The sequence below is a fragment of the Pseudophryne corroboree genome, chromosome 2 (assembly GCF_028390025.1).
Source record: "Pseudophryne corroboree isolate aPseCor3 chromosome 2, aPseCor3.hap2, whole genome shotgun sequence".
In the NCBI taxonomy this organism is placed as follows: domain Eukaryota; kingdom Metazoa; phylum Chordata; class Amphibia; order Anura; family Myobatrachidae; genus Pseudophryne; species Pseudophryne corroboree.
Genome location: NC_086445.1, coordinates 110,025,365 through 110,042,810, shown reverse-complemented (window position 1 = coordinate 110,042,810; position 17,446 = coordinate 110,025,365). Strand labels below are relative to the sequence as shown.

General features: G+C 46.4%; 1 protein-coding gene across 1 annotated transcript in view; it reads right to left on the bottom strand.

Moving 5' to 3' along the window:
• The window catches only part of EXPH5 (exophilin 5), a 159,067-nt gene extending 142,582 nt beyond the window's left edge, over positions 1 to 16,485 (bottom strand). Inside the window, exon 1 of the mRNA XM_063951596.1 lies at positions 16,248 to 16,485. Coding sequence (XP_063807666.1) covers positions 16,248 to 16,369 — 122 coding nt within the window. The 5' untranslated portion in view covers positions 16,370 to 16,485. The remainder of the gene's footprint in view (positions 1 to 16,247) is intronic.
• Between the last annotated feature and the right edge of the window lie 961 nt (positions 16,486 to 17,446).

Here is a 17,446-nt window from a genome sequence, read left to right as displayed (position 1 = left end):
TTCTGTGGAATGACAAATTATGCTTCTCTGTTTGGCAGTCAGATGGGCGAGTTATGCCAACTGTGAAATTTGGTGGAAAAGGGAATAATAGTATGGGGTTGTTTTTCAGGGTTTGGGCAAGGCACCTTATCTCCAGTGAAGGACAATCTTAATGCTTCAGTATGCCAAGACATTTTGGACAATGCTATGCTTCCAACTTTGTGGCAACAGTTTGGGGAAGGCCCTTTTCTATTCCAACATGACTGTGCCCCAGTGCACAAAGCAAGGACTGTAAAGACATGCGGGCAGATGTATTAAGCCTGGAGAAGTGATAAAGCAGTGATAAGTATAAGGTGATAACACACCAACCAATCAGCTCCTGTCGTTTTTCAAACCCTTAATGATTGGCTGGTGCCTAATCACCTTCCACTTATCACTGCTTTATCACTTCTCCAGGCTTAATACATCTGCCCCATAGTTTGATGTGGAAGAACTTGACTGGCCTGCACAGAGCCCTGACCTCAACCTTTGGGATGAACTGGAATGGATATTGCAAGCCAGGCCTACTCGTCCATTATCTGTGCCTGACTGTCAGCATTCGGACTAGAGTCTGCAGTTTCTTACATTTATGCCATTTTCCGCGGCTCAGGAGTACTGTCAGTCGTCAGCTGCAGTGCCGGTCGGGACCATGATACATGCTCTTGTTTTCATTTTTAGATCACACTGTTTGGGAATACTTGGAGTCTACAGAATGCTGGCAGCCATGTTCAGTGTCAGCTGACCACAGCGATATCCAGTGGGTGTCCTGGAAGTACTCAGCTGACTACTCTATCTAATGACTTTCTGTCTCTGGGTATATCTGTAGGATCCTGGGAACAGGAAGTCGCCTGTACAACTTCTTCTTTCTACAGTGCATGCTGCTGTACGCTGAAGCTCCAGGTTCCAGGCTCCATCCTGTGTTTCCACATGCTTCTCTATTGCATTTCTTTGTGTGTATCATCCACTGTTTCAAGTATCTCAAGTTCACCTGTTCGCAAGTACCGTGTGCCATCGGTCAGCTGCATTCATTTCTTCCAGTATCTTAAGTTCACCTGTTCGCAAGTACCATGTGCTATCGGTCAAGCTGCATTCATTTCTTCCAGTATCTCAAGTTCACCTGTTCGCAAGTACCGTGTGCCATCGGTCAAGCTGCATTCATTTCTTCAAGTATCTCAAGTACACCTGTTCACATGTACCATGTGCCATCGGTCAAGCTGCATTCATTTCTTCAAGTATCTCAAGTTCACCTGTTCGCAAGTACCATGTGCTATCAGTCAAGTACCATTCATTTCTTCAAGTGTCAACCTCTCCAGAGACTCTCTCACTTTTCAGTCTGCCACTAGTCAATTCTTTTTAAGATTCCTCAGCTATTTCCGAGTACCTGTCCAGGGGGCCGCGACCTGCCTTCCGGAAGCAGCAAAACCCAAATCCCCATGGGAGGGGGTCACTGGTGAAAACCTCTAATGGGTTAGACTCCGCGCCTCTGGGCAGGTCTCGCCAACACTCGGTCTAGCAACGCATGAGGAAGTCTTACATTCGTCCTCCTAGATTAGTGTGGCAGTCCGATTCCGTGATCACATCCCAGAAACCATCAGCTGAGTACACAGGGACCCAGGACGTGACACTGACCTCATAAATGCTCTACTACAGAATGAATGAGCACACATGCCCACAGAAACACTCCTCAACCTTGTGGAAAACCTTCCTAGAAGAGTGGAAGCTGTTATGGGTGTGGTTCGTTTTATCGACAGTATCTAGGTCGACAATGTTTAGGTCGACCACTATAGGTCGACAGTCACTAGGTCGACATGGATGGAAGGTCGACAGGGTTTCTAGGTCGACATGTGCTAGGTCGACAGGTCTAAAGGTCGACATGAGGAATTTTTTTTTTTTGGTGTAGTTTTCTTCGTAGAGTGACCGGGATCCCAAATTAGTGCACCGCGTCCCCTCGCATGGCTCGCTTCGCTCGCCATGCTTCGGGCATGGTGCCTTCGCTCCGCTACCGCTTCGCTCGGCACACTTTACCGTTCCAATCGTAGTCCACGTGGATCGTTAAGTATGAAAAAATAAAAAAAAAAAAAAAAAATGTGAAAAACTCATGTCGACCTTTAGACCTGTCGACCTAGCACATGTCGACCTAGAAACCCTGTCGACCTTCCATCCATGTCGACCTAGTGACTGTCGACCTATAGTGGTCGACCTAAACATTGTCGACCTAGACACTGTCGATCTTCAGACCGGATCCCGCTGTTATAGCTGCAAAAGGGGGGGGGGGAGCTACTCCATACTAAAGTATATGTATTTGAATACAATATCATTACAGACCCTGTTGGTGTAAAGGCAGTGGTGCAAGTAGAAATATTTTCTTAGTGTCGAAAATTGGGCGTAGTCATGTGTCGAGGGGGCGTGGTCACATGCTGCTAGTGGGAGTGGCTACATGACACTAGTGGCGTGGCCACGACAGCCCCTTTTTTTTTATTAATCTGGAGGCAAGGCTAAACATATATAGTAATGCCTCCAGTATAATAGAAATATATAGTGATACCTCCAGTATAATATAAATATATAGTAATGTCCCCAATTTAATAATATATAGTAATGCCTCCAGTATAATAGAAATATATAGTGATGCCTCCAGTATAATATAAATATATAGTGATACCTCCAGTATAATATAAATATATAGTGATACCTCCAGTATAATAGAAATATATAGTAATGCCTCCAGTATAATAGAAATATATAGTGATGCCTCCAGTATAATATAAATATATAGTGATACCTCCAGTATAATAGAAATATATAGTGATGCCTCCAGTATAATAGAAATATATAGTGATGCCTCCAGTATAATAGAAATATATAGTAATGCCTGCATTATAACAGGAATATATAGTGATACCTCCAGTATAATATAAATATATAGTAATGCCCCCAATTTAATAACAATATATAGTAATGACTCCATTATAACAGGAAAATACAGCCACTGTCGCACTCCCAGTAACCCTGACAAAGTGGGAGGAGCCGTCATGCTGCCAAGCACCATGGTCTTGTTGCTTTGTGGTGCATTATAATTGTGGTAATGGCAAAGTGTGTTGCAGGTGGTACTGAGTACCCGCTGCCAAATTCTTATGGGTACTTCGTACCCGAGCGCACCCGCATACTTGCACCGCTGTGTAAAGGTCAGGCGTCCGAATACTTTTGTCCATTTAGTGTATTTATGGGAGCATTTTATACTATGTACATGCTCCTCATTATCACTAGGCATTCCTTCTGCTTATACAGTATCTTTTCTTTCTCTGTCATATTTGATTATATTTAGAGCCAGTTGAAGCTGTGGTAAAGTGTTTGCCACCGGTGACAGCTCAGAATACCCTACAGACATGATCAAATTCTTCCAGTGCTTTAAATAGTATTCATGTAGAGGCAGCCAGTGCAAATTGTTACAGACCCCACAAGAAAATGTAAATGTTTAACATGTAAAACCATCAAAAATGCTACATATATATATTTTATCAGCTACAAATCAGTAATCCAGTTGAGGATAACGCTCCCTTGTACCAAGTTTACACCTTGTTAAGGTGAGGGAGTTCGTATATCCATATCACCTACTGGATATTTATGGAATCATAAAATAATTTGTTTTCATGTACAATAGTTCATAAGACCTTCTGTATAAGGCTTTTTATGAATTCATTTTGTTATTAAATAATTTTATTCTAATTGTTTGTTTGGGTGACTTTTTGGTGAGGGTTATCCACTGTAGGAATCCAGAAAACCCCATCTTCTACAGTATAACATATATCCATTTGGAAGGACTTCCGTTCAATCTATACAAGAACTTTAGCGCACTCAGGAATTGTTTTTTCTATGTATATATATATAGATATATATATATATATATATATATATAAAAAATAAAACACGTAGAGAACTCTGTGGCTTATAGATATAGAAAGGACGCATTCATTATGTAATTACTTTCCATTTATGGTCCACATTAATAGCCTGCGAGTTGCAGTAACCGGCGCAATTCCGGCGATTTATCCAGTAGATTTGGGGAAGGGGGGGGGGGGGGGAGTGTATTAAATTGGGTGCAAGGTTTTGTCCGCAAAATAGCCTTGCACCCAATTTTGGATTCACGCTCCCAATACCCATGGTATACAATGGAAAAAAAAATGCACGCAGGGTTTTCTGCTTTGAAAATACCACAGTGTGACCGAAAAAAAAAAAAAGTTGGATACTTACCTCTGTTACAGATTGTCTCCGTAGCTACCAGGGAGATGTAGTTCTCCTTGCTGCTGCCTCTGGACACACATGGGGAGGGTGTGATCACACACACAGTGGTGTGTCACACACCTGTGTCACAGTGGTGTGTCACACACCTGACAGAGGTCCTACACACAATCACACGTACTTACACAAACATCGCTGCTGCAGAAGGCCGGATCCCGACAGGCTGGAGGAAGAAGACAGAGCTTCAGAAACTTCCAATTGCTTAATTATTAATCCGGCGGTGTCCGGGGGATAGGGGGAGGGCAGGGGTTCCAGTGCAAGTCCCAATGCTTTTTCCTAAAGATAATGATTGTAAGAAAAATCAGGGACAAGGCACTGAGAACATTTATTTGGGTGGGCAAACGTCCACGATTTTCTTTATTTAAACTGCGCCAACCAAGATCCCTTGGTGGTCTTAATATACCATGTCTGCGCACTTACACAATGGCAGCTAACTACAGAGTTGCTTTGGATTGGATCAACGGACGCAACGTTTATGCTAACTTACAATTAGAACAAACCTTTGTACCTACCTGGAACCTGGTGTCCTTATTACATGCCTCACCGCACTCCATACCTGACTTTATAAAATACAATATTCTATTGTCATCTAGGCACACAGCATGGAGGACGGTACAATGTATACTTAAGATATCACAACAGGTGTCTTTATTTCTACCTTTTTGGGGTATTCCCAATTTTGAACCGCATAACACCTCTCATGTTTTTCATACGTGCTATGAAGGAGGCCTTAAGTACGTCCATCAATTTCTAAATAAAGGGAACTTAGGGGGTCATTCCGAGTTGATCGTAGCTGTGCTAAATGTAGCACAGCTACAATCATCTTCCCTAACATGTGGGGGGACGCACAGCACAGGGCTAGTCCGCCCTGCATGTCAGTCCGCCCCCCCCCCCCCCTCCTCCGCACAAATACAAAAGCATCGCGCCTTTGTATTTGAGGAGTAAATCCCGGCCAGCGCAGCTCCTGCGGCTGGCCGGGAGTTAATTGTCGCTGCCACTGGCCGCAGCGGCTGCGTGAGACGTCACGCAGCCGCCACGGCCCGCTCCCCCTAAACGGCCAGCGACCACCTCTGTCTCAGAGGTGATCGCTAGGCAACAAAAGCTGCCATGCGTCGGCACACTGCGCCGCTGCCGCAATTCTGACCCGATCGCTGCGACAAACTGCAGCCAGCGATCGGGTCGGAATGACCCCCTTAGACCTGCTCACGCACTCTCAGATCATGGAACGCTTCCCATCTTTATTGATCCCCTTATTCCCCTTTTTACAGGCAAGTAGTTATGTACTGAGGGTCTTATCCACTTTAACCATGACTGATAAGACTAATGCTGTAGATGGCACATTGCGCCATGACCCGGGTGGTCATTTCTCTACTGCCTTTATACACACCCACTCACGACCCTTACTTGATCTGGACTCTGGCACTGGGGGTTTGTTGAGATGGAAACTAGAATTCCCAGAACTCACATTGAAAGCCATTCTGGATGCTAATATATCTTTGGATAAGACATTAGGATCCACCACGTACATGCATCAGAAAATACTGCATAGGGCCTATGTCACACCTAAATTAAGACACCTCATTGGTGCCGCACCTACGTCCCATTGTTTTAAATGTAACTCACCAGACGCTGATATTGTTCATTGCTTACGGTCCTGCCCAAAAGTACAGGTCTTATGGCACGCTCTTCAATTATATATTACAAATGATTTGAAAATACCCTTTCTTAATGATAAAACCTGGGCATTCTGGGGCATTTACCCCAAGTCTCTCCCCACTAAATTGTCTAAAGGGAACCGTATTTTATTAATCAAATTAGCCGCTGCCGCAAAAAAAAGCGATACTCTCCCAATGGATTTCTGCTGACCCCGTTTCCATTTCATTACTACACCCCAGAATCTCGCACCTGTTTCACTTAGATTGGACCGACACCACGTTACAAAAAGAAAAGTTAACAGAAAAGTATTTTAATATATGTCTCCCATATGTTTGCACCCTGTCACCGTTAATTAAAGAAGCTTTACGGAATGCTTCCAGTATACCAAATGGTATAATTTAGAAGTCCTTGACTCTGGGGCTCCCTTTTGAATACCATCTGGTCAGGATTATACTTGCATGTTATACCTGCATATCTGCATAGGCACTCTCCTTACTATACTACTTTGAGTATATTTGGACCTTATATGATTTGTACATCTTCCCTTGACTGATGTTAGGTGCTGTTGAAACATCCTGTTTCTACCGTGTATATTTGTACTGTATACATACACTGTTTGTTATTAATTCCTCCTGTCAATAAAAAACTTTTGGAAAAAAAATCAGACTTGCTCTGTGGATGCGAGAAAAAAATATGTGAATTCTTTAGGAAAGATCCAGTAGCTTTGGTGAAAAACTCTGTGCTGGTATGGAGGTTAGGGATAGGCTGTGGGTGATGGAGGTTAGAAATAGGCTGCGGGTGATGAAGGTCAGAGATAGGCTGCGGGGGATGGAGGTTAGGGTTAGGCTGCGGGGGATGGAGGTTAGGGTTAGGCTGCGGGGGATGGAGGTTAGGGTCAGGCTGCGGGGGATGGAGGTTAGGGTCAGGCTGCGGGGGATGGAGGTTAGGGTTGGGCTGCGGGGGATGGAGGTTAGGGTTGGGCTGCGGGGGATGGAGGTTATTGTTAGGCTGCGGGGGATGGAGGTTAGGGTTGGGCTGCGGGGGATGGAGGTTATTGTTAGGCTGCGGGGGATGGAGGTTAGGGTTGGGCTGCGGGGGATGGAGGTTATTGTTAGGCTGCGGGGGATAGTGGTTAGGGTAAGGCTGTGGATGGGAATTTTAGGGATTGCTACGGGGGATGGAGGTTAGGTTTAGGTTGCGGGAGGGAGGGTTAGGCTGTAGGTGGAGTGTTAGGGATAGGCTGTGGGGGAGTAGGATAGGGTTAGGTTGCAGGACGGAGGGTTAGGCTGTGTGGGATGGAGGTTAGGGTTAGATTGCAGGAGGGAGGGTTATGCTGTAGGGGGGAGTGTTAGGGATAGGCTGCGGGAGATGGAGGTTAGGGTTAGGTTGCTGCAGGGAGGGATAGGGTTAGGCTGTCAGGGATGGAGGTTAGGTTGCAGGAAACAGGGTTAGGTTGTAGGGGGGAGTGTTATGGATAGGCTGCGGGAGATGGAGGTTAGTGTGCTATAGGGAGGGTTAGGCTGTGGGGGAAGTGCTAGAGATAGGCTGCGGGGGATGTAGGTTAGGGTTAGGCTGCGGGGGAAGAGGTCACATTCCGCCCAGAAGACACTACTGGAGCCGCCATAATGTATTTTGTACCATGCCCACCAGGTCTGCTAATGTCATTTGGTGATGGTATTACCAGGGCTTCTATGAGAACCAGAGGTCGGCCTGACAGCTATTAATCAGTACATAAGATGCGACCTCCCAATCCCTGCCATTGCGGGAACATTAAAAGCCGTTTATCAGCTAATGCTCCTGCAACGGTACAGCATACACACCTATACAATCATCGACCCATTCACCCGATATCGGGTACTCGGGCCATAGATTGTAAAGACGTGTAACCAGTTTTAGGAGGCAAAGTCAGGCAGTTCTATTGTTGGCAGTAACCCTTTGATCGCCAGTTTTAATGGTGGTGGTGCTTATCAGTGGAGTTGGAGGTAATGGAGGTGGTGCTTATCAGTGGAGGTGGAGGTAATGGAGGTGGTGCTTATCAGTGGAAGTGGAGGTAACGGAGGTGGTGCTTATCAGTGGAAGTGGAGGTAACGGAGGTGGTGCTTATCAGTGGAAGTGGAGGCAACGGAGGTGGTGCTTATCAGTGGAAGTGGAGGTAACGGAGGTGGTGCTTATCAGTGGAAGTGGAGGTAATGGAGGTGGTGCTTATCAGTATAGGTGGAGGTAATGGAGGTGGTGCTTATCAGTGGAAGTGGAGGTAATGGAGGTGGTGCTTATCAGTATAGGTGGAGGTAATGGAGGTGGTGCTTATCAGTGGAGGTGGAGGTAATGGAGTTGGTGCTTATCAGTGGAGGTGGAGGTAATGGAGGTGATGCTTATCAGTGGAGGTGGAGGTAATGGAGGTAGTGCTTATCAGTGGAGGTGGAGGTAATGGAGGTGGTGCTTATCAGTGGAAGTGGAGGTAATGGAGGTGGTGCTTATCAGTGGAATTCTCAGCATAATATTTACAAAATATAAGCAGCAGTTTCAATGTCAACAGCAGAGCAAGGAGAGGAAAGCATGGATTCTCACATTCCTCCCTGCTCTAGAACATGCTTGGACCAATCAGGCAGAACAAGGGGAGGAGAGTGTGCTTTCCCTCTCTTCCCCCTGCTCTAGGGTGTGCTCTGGCCAATCAGCATAGCCAGGGGGTGAGAGTGTGTTACCCCACTTTTCCCCTGCTCTGGAACGTGCTCTTGCCACTTAGTAGAGCAAGGTTAGGAGTGTGTTTTCCCGCACTCCCCTGGCTCCAGGATGTGCTCTGGCCAATCAGAAGGGGAGGAGAGTGTGCTTTCCTGCTCTTCCTCCTGCCTCTATGGATACTGCATGGGCTTGTCAAAAACCCTGGCTTCCTGCAGCATAAGAGAGAGGAGCTGGGAACAGGCAATTAGGAGCAGCAGTGCAGATGTCTCAGCATCATGACATCTGTCACAGAGAGGAGAAGAAGCAGGCAGCCACAGACTCAGAAAGATGGGAGACTGGGAGGAAATGAAGCGGAAAGGAGTCCTAAGGTAAATAAAATACAATGGTTACAGAGAACGGAGAAGGGGGAGGGGGTTTGGAAGGTAAAAACAGTTGGGAGTGTGAGATTTGGGTACAATAATTTATATTTATATTTAGATCTTTAAACTTTTGCGTCACGTATGTGGACGGCACTCTTCCGTGTATCAGAAAAAAAGTTTGAGATCCACTCTTCTACAGTATAACAGAAAGTACCTACATAAAAAAAACAATAAGGATTCTTGAACTGTGGTAGCCACACTTTCACAGATTAAAAATATTTAGGAGGGAATTCAATTGTGTGCGGTAGATTTGAAAAAAAAAAAATCATCAATGCAGGGTTTTCCCTGCAGCTGCAGGGTTTTCCTATTCAATTGCAGGAGAGAAAATGAGACTCATGATTCCTATAGATATCCCTGCATCTTTTTTCAAGCACCCCCAGAGCAAGTCTGATATTCCCTAAAATTGTTATTATTAGGAAAAATCAGCGGGACCTGCTCTGGCACCTTTGAGGCACACCCCTTCCCCAAGGATTAATTAAGCAATTGGAAGTTTTGTATTAACTTAATTAGTCGGTAATTACTCAACTTCAGAAGCGGCGTCTTCTTCCTCCAGCTGTTCTGGACCCGATCTTTTCCAGCAGTGTCTGTTGGTAAGTATTGTGAGTGTGTATAAGTGTCTGTCAGTGTGTGTGTGACCCCCATGTGTTTGTGACTCCCCCCACCCCCCAGAAGAAGCTAGTGCGAAAACTACATCTGCCAGCAGCCCCCTCAACAGTGAGAAGATGGAAGGGAGATCCCTGGGAGCCATGAAAACCACCGGACCATTAAGTTTGGGGGTTTCTATTCGCACTGCAGGGTTGTCTAAGTAAAAAATCCTGTGTGCACTTTTTTTTTTTTATTGGGTACTGCGGGTATCGGGAGCGCGCATATCCACAGTAATCCAATGTTGGGCTTGAGACCCGCATGTTTTTTTTGCGATGAAAACCTTGCACCCAGTGGAAGTCCCCCTTAGTGGGGGTCATTCCGAGTTGATCGCTCGCTAGCAGTTTTTAGCAGCTGTGCAAACGCATTGTCGCCGCCCACCGGGGAGTGTATTTTCGCTTTGCAGAAGTGCGAACGCTTGTGCAGCAGAGCGCCTGCAAAATCATTTTGTGTAAAACAAGACCAGCCCTGTAGTTACTCTTCGTGTGCGTTGGATCTAACATCGGAGGGACGGCTTTTGACGTCACACACCCGCCCAGCGAACGCCCAGCCACGCCTGCGTTTTTTCTGCCACGCCTGCGTTTTTTCTGCCACGCCTGCGATTTTCTAAGCACTCCCTGAAAACGGTCAGTTGACACCCAGAAACGCCCCTTTCCTGTCAATCTTCTTGCGTTCGGCCGTGCGACTGGAATGTTCGTTACACTCTGTGCAAATCCACGATGCTCATTGTACTCGTATGACACGCCTGCGCATTGCGGCGCATACGTATGCGCATAAATGCCGATTTTTAGCCTGATCGCTGCGCTGCGAACAACGGCAGCTAGCGATCAACTCGGAATGACCCCCTGTATCTTTTTCATTCTTGGTAACTAGTTAATTGCACACAATTTTACTCTGCAGTGATGGATGTAGTTTATATAATTATGCATATAAATAGCCCTTTAATTACATGCTGGTATACATTTTATTACACTAGTACACACATCGTTAATTGCCATTTTTTCCTGTCCTGTTGTAAAGTCAGTAACAAAATAGCATCATAATGTTATATTTATATATATATTTGTTTCAATTGCCACTTTACAATCTCACCTCCCTAAGATAATAATTGTGATGGAAGTCACATAAACTGGTGACCGAAGCCGTGTATGACACCTGTCCCTCCACTCTGTAAATGGGTAATTCACCGGCTACACACATGACTAGGCCATAGGGATCACAGCGCTAGTAAAGTTATCCTGTTCTGGCTGCCTGCATAGTGCAATTCACATGGATGCATTTAATGCTCTCTGTCAGAGCAGCGGCGGGATGTAATGGCGTCCAAAATCACCGGAGGTGCAGGATACCAAACGATCTCGGACGTTTTTTTAAAGAGGCAGTCACTTACAAGGCAAAACCATGCCTTCTAAGTGATCGCCCCTTTAAAAAAAAAAGTCTGAGATCATCGGGCATCCCGCACCTCCAGCTATCTTGGACACCATTACATCCCGCCCCATATGTGACGCAAGTGAGACAGTACACATTTCTGGGGTCTTTACCCCCCATGAGATGTACTTTGTACTTGAATTTAGACTGTGAGTTCTATAGGGGCAGAGACTGATTACAGCAATCTGTAAAACACTGCATAATATGGCGCTATAAACATACAGCAGGTATGTAGTCACAATATCGGTATTACAGGTTTAGGGTTAGTGCTCTAAGCTCTAAGGGCTCGAAGGAAAAAATCCAGGGCCTACTGACCCATGATTTCTTCCAGGGTGTCAAGCAGGGTTCTAAGCGGGTAAAACCCATTAAGACTGCAATGGAAACAGCTCTTACATGGATTTTTTTACCCAGGCAAATGCAAAAAGGTGCTGACTGGTCCCTCCAGGGTGCTGGCTGCTAATGTGATTACCCAGAGGCCAGAGGAGACACGTCCACGCTGGGAGAGGCTGTTGAGAGAGGGCCTGGAATGAGAGCTAGGAGTGCACAGGCAGAGCTGTGCACTGGGCACAGAGCGGGCCTGAAAGGAGAGCTGGGTGCACACAGGCCTGGTGTATGTGGAGAGCTGGGCACTGGTAACACAGGTCTGGAGAGAGAAGGTGCTGGGCACATTTCTGGAGAAGGCTTGGATAGGCTTGCCAGTATGTGACCTGAATAAAGGCCATTTTTAATGGCATCCACAGGTTTTGCTAGGTTTACCCGGGTTCAGTGAAAACAGAGGTGTCCATGGAAAAAAAAGAAATGACGGTGCAGCGGAAACGGGGTCTAAGCTGGGTAAGACAAAATCCAGGGACAGACCTGGGATTTTGGTGGAAAAAGGGTTATCACAGTACAAAAATGTTATGTGGCACCACAAGGGTTCCACAGCGCCTCACAAAGTACAAGAGCAGGGACAGCGCAAACAACATACTGACCACTTTTTAAAAGTGAAAAAAAGAGGGACCCCGGCGCACGCGCGCCAGAAAAGGGAGCATGGCCTATTGAAAGGGGGAGTGGCCTCGCGGCAGAGCCGCAATCTCAAATCACGCCCCTTTTACCGTCACTGATGGGGCATGCCCAGCGCTCTCTGAGCTGCTGGCATAATGCCCTCTCCCTCTGTCACCTGTGAATAGAAGCTGTGCGCATACGCACAGCGTCCATTCACCGCTGCTCTGCTAAGCAAAGCAGCACTGCGGCCCGCGGGTGGGACAGTCCCGAAAAAACGTGACTGGCTCGCGAAAATCAGGACAGTTGGGAGGTATGAAACAAAACAAGACAAAAGTACAAAAGACTCACAGTACCACATACTGCTGAGCATGGGATACAAGCTCAATAAGCAGTGCTGCGTATGCAGTCACACTACCCAAATAGTAGCACCAGCTGAACGCCTAGCTTAAGTGTTGTTGCCGGCAATGGGAAGAAGATGATGGTATAAGGAATGGTGGGAAACTAAATGAGGGGGGAGGGCCCTGCTCGTGAGAGCTTGAGGCGGAAACATTCCTTTTCTTACTAAAAAATACATAATGTTCTCTTGACTGCTGTCTGGCCAGCCCATAAAGGGTTAGTTAGGTGTGGTTTAAATCCCATCATTCTTGTGACATTTTAGCCTATTGAGTAAGCTGAGTGCACATGAGTCTAACTCCGTATCCCTAATCTGGAATCTAAATCATAAATAACATTGTAGGGATAACTGGAGATAGCTTCCAATATTCAATGTTTGACTCAAAACAAGAATGAACCTCAAATTTCTATTGTGCCAGATGTACTGTGTTCTTCTTTGTACTGATAAGGATAAGTAATGACAATTGTTTTGTATACTGCACATCTAAAACATGCAGGTGGGACTTTTCTTTTGTAAATAATAATAATAATAATAATAATAATAATAATAATAATAATAATAATATATTTCGGCTTCAAAATGTTTTGGGGAGTTGGAGAAAATCTCCTGAGTGGTTTGCCCAGCATACTGTATGCCTGGACTACTGGCGTGCCCTGGGGATAATAAATATTTATAGTGCATAGCACAGCTGTCATCTGGAACTGCAGGTTGTACACAAGAAATGTACACAGTCCTATATCTTTTCAGTGTGCGTGGTTTGTCACTGTGTTTACACAATTCTGTGAAATGAAGCATGACTAGGAACCATTTCTGCTCTCCAAGTACAACGTTTTCAATGGAAGAAAGATAAAGAACACCAATTTTATGTTTCATTTCAATCACACAATACTGATAAACCAAACTTCCATTCTGTAAACCACAGAAATCCCTGGGGGGCTGTTGTGTGACATCTCCTCATCACCTGGTACTGCTTACTTCTTATCTCTGCCCAATCTCTCTCTAACCAGTAACCAGATATCTCTATCCATTATTGCTGCCCGGCTATTATCTCCTCTCTTCCCCATTACCGATGCCCAGCTACTATCTCCTCTCTGCCCCATTACCGATGCCCGGCTACTATCTCCTCTCTGTCCCATTACTGATGCCCGGCTACTATCTCCTCTCTGTCCCATTACCGATACCCGGCTACTATCTCCTCTCTGCCCCATTACTGATGCCCGGCTACTATCTCCTCTCTGCCCCATTACTGATGCCCAGCTACTATCTCCTCTCTGCCCATCACTGATCTACTATCTCCTCTCTGTCCCATTACTGATGCCCGGCTACTATCTCCTCTCTGTCCCATTACCGATGCACGGCTACTATCTCCTCTCTGTCCCATTACCGATGCCCGGCTACTATCTCCTCTCTGTCCCATTACCGATGCACGGCTACTATCTCCTCTCTGCCCCATTACCGATGCCCGGCTACTATCTCCTCTCTGCACCATTACTGATGCCCGGCTACTATCTCCTCTCTGTCCCATTACCGATGCACGGCTACTATCTCCTCTCTGTCCCATTACCGATGCCCGGCTACCATCTCCTCTCTGCCCCATTACCGATGCACGGCTACTATCTCCTCTCTGTCCCATTACCGATGCCCGGCTACTATCTCCTCTCTGTCCCATTACCGATGCCCGGCTACTATCTCCTCTCTGTCCCATTACCGATGCACGGCTACTATCTCCGCTCTGCACCATTACTGATGCCCGGCTACCATCTCCTCTCTGCCCCATTACTGATGCCCAGCTACTATCTCCTCTCTGCCCATCACTGATCTACTATCTCCTCTCTGTCCCATTACCGATGCACGGCTACTATCTCCTCTCTGTCCCATTACCGATGCCCGGCTACTATCTCCTCTCTGTCCCATTACCGATGCACGGCTACTATCTCCTCTCTGTCCCATTACCGATGCCCGGCTACTATCTCCTCTCTGTCCCATTACCGATGCACGGCTACTATCTCCTCTCTGCACCATTACTGATGCCCGGCTACCATCTCCTCTCTGCCCCATTACTGATGCCCAGCTACTATCTCCTCTCTGCCCATCACTGATCTACTATCTCCTCTCTGTCCCATTACCGATGCACGGCTACTATCTCCTCTCTGTCCCATTACCGATGCACGGCTACTATCTCCTCTCTGCACCATCACTGATGCCCGCCTACTATCTCCTCTCTATTACTGATGCCCAGCTACTATCTCCTCTCTATTACTGATGCCCGGCTACTATCTCCTCTCTATTACTGATGCCCAGCTACTATCTCCTCTCTATTACTGATGCCCGGCTACTATCTCCTCTCTATTACTGATGCCCGGCTACTATCTCCTCTCTATTACTGATGCCCGGCTACTATCTCCTCTCTATTACTGGTGCCCGGCTACTATCTCCTCTCTATTACTGATGCCCAGCTGCTATCTCCTCTCTATTACTGATGCCCGGCTACTATCTCCTCTCTATTACTGATGCCCGGCTACTATCTCCTCTCTATTACTGATGCCCGGCTACTATCTCCTCTCTATTACTGGTGCCCGGCTACTATCTCCTCTCTATTACTGGTGCCCGGCTACTATCTCCTCTCTATTACTGATGCCCGGCTACTATCTCCTCTCTATTACTGATGCCCGGCTACTATCTCCTCTCTATTACTGGTGCCCAGCTACTATCTCCTCTCTATTACTGATGCCCGGCTACTATCTCCTCTCTATTACTGGTGCCCGGCTACTATCTCCTCTCTATTACTGGTGCCCGGCTACTATCTCCTCTCTATTACTGGTGCCCGGCTACTATCTCCTCTCTATTACTGATGCCCGGCTACTATCTCCTCTCTATTACTGGTGCCCAGCTACTATCTCCTCTCTATTACTGATGCCCGGCTACTATCTCCTCTCTATTACTGGTGCCCAGCTACTATCTCCTCTCTATTACTGATGCCCGGCTACTATCTCCTCTCTGCACCATCACTGATGCCCGCCTACTATCTCCTCTCTATTACTGATGCCCAGCTACTATCTCCTCTCTATTACTGATGCCCAGCTACTATCTCCTCTCTATTACTGATGCCCGGCTACTATCTCCTCTCTATTACTGATGCCCAGCTACTATCTCCTCTCTATTACTGATGCCCGGCTACTATCTCCTCTCTATTACTGATGCCCGGCTACTATCTCCTCTCTATTACTGATGCCCGGCTACTATCTCCTCTCTATTACTGGTGCCCGGCTACTATCTCCTCTCTATTACTGATGCCCAGCTGCTATCTCCTCTCTATTACTGATGCCCGGCTACTATCTCCTCTCTATTACTGATGCCCGGCTACTATCTCCTCTCTATTACTGATGCCCGGCTACTATCTCCTCTCTATTACTGGTGCCCGGCTACTATCTCCTCTCTATTACTGGTGCCCGGCTACTATCTCCTCTCTATTACTGATGCCCGGCTACTATCTCCTCTCTATTACTGATGCCTGGCTACTATCTCCTCTCTATTACTGGTGCCCAGCTACTATCTCCTCTCTATTACTGATGCCCGGCTACTATCTCCTCTCTATTACTGATGCCCAGCTACTATCTCCTCTCTGCCCCATTACCGATGCCCGGCTACTATCTGCTCTCTGCCCCATTCCTGCCCTCAGTGATGCCCACTGCCCCCTCCCATACACCTTGATGCACACATCAGTCTCTTACCACAGTCTCTCCCTGTCCGTCCTCCTCAGCTGCTCGTCCCGCTCCAGTACACCCAGGATCTGGCTGGCTTCCTCTTCCCTTAGGAAGCTGAGATCCAGCCGGTCAGTGCCCGGGTTAGTCATGTCGCTGACGGGCGCAGTTACCGGATTGTGCGGTAATCACCGGTCCTGCATTGCTCAGGCCCCGGTACTGCAAGTCACATTATCGCTGCGGGCGGGGACAGTTTGTGTAAATGTCAAACTTTACACCGCGGCACCTGCTGCAGCCGGGACACGCCTGTTGATGGACAGTTTGCAGGGCTAATGAGCTGCGAGGAATGTCATTGAGGTGTGAGAGCAACCAATCAGGACGCAGGGCGTGGTCCGTCCCTGTCACTAGTAACACACAGTGCCTGGGTGCTGCTGACACACAGTGACTGTGATCCTTTCACCAGGGCTCACCCTGATACACAGTCAGTGCCCACCCTGATACACAGTCAGTGCCCAGGCTGAGACAGGGCTGCACTCACATGCTGCATAGAAATATGTACATAATACATGAAAGGGTGATCACTTCCACACAGATTGTAACTTTGAAACCTGACTGAAGCATGTGTGTGTTCTAACAATTAAAAATACCATTAATCTACAATTGTCCCTCATTCTCCATAAGAAGTCATGGTGCTTTTGTTTAAACAGACAATATATATATATATATATATATATATAATATATTATATATATATATATATATATATATATATATATATATATACACTGCTCAAAAAAATAAAGTGAACACTAAAATAACACATCCTAGATCTGAATGAATGAAATATTATTATTAAATACTTTGTTCTTTACATAGTTGAATGTGCTGACAACAAAATCACACAAAAATTATAAATGGAAATCAAATTTATTAACCCATGGAGGTCTGGATTTGGAGTCACACTAAAATTAAAGTGGAAAAACACACTACAGGCTGATCCAACTTTGATGTAATGTCCTTAAAACAAGTCAAAATGAGGCTCAGTAGTGTGTGTGGCCTCCACGTGCCTGTATGACCTCCCTACAACCCACACAAGTGGCTCAGGTGGTGCAGCTCATCCAGGATGGCACATCAATGCGAGCTGTGGCAAGAAGGTTTGCTGTGTCTATCAGCGTAGTGTCCAGAGCATGGAGGCGCTACCAGGAGACAGGCCAGTACATCAGGAGACG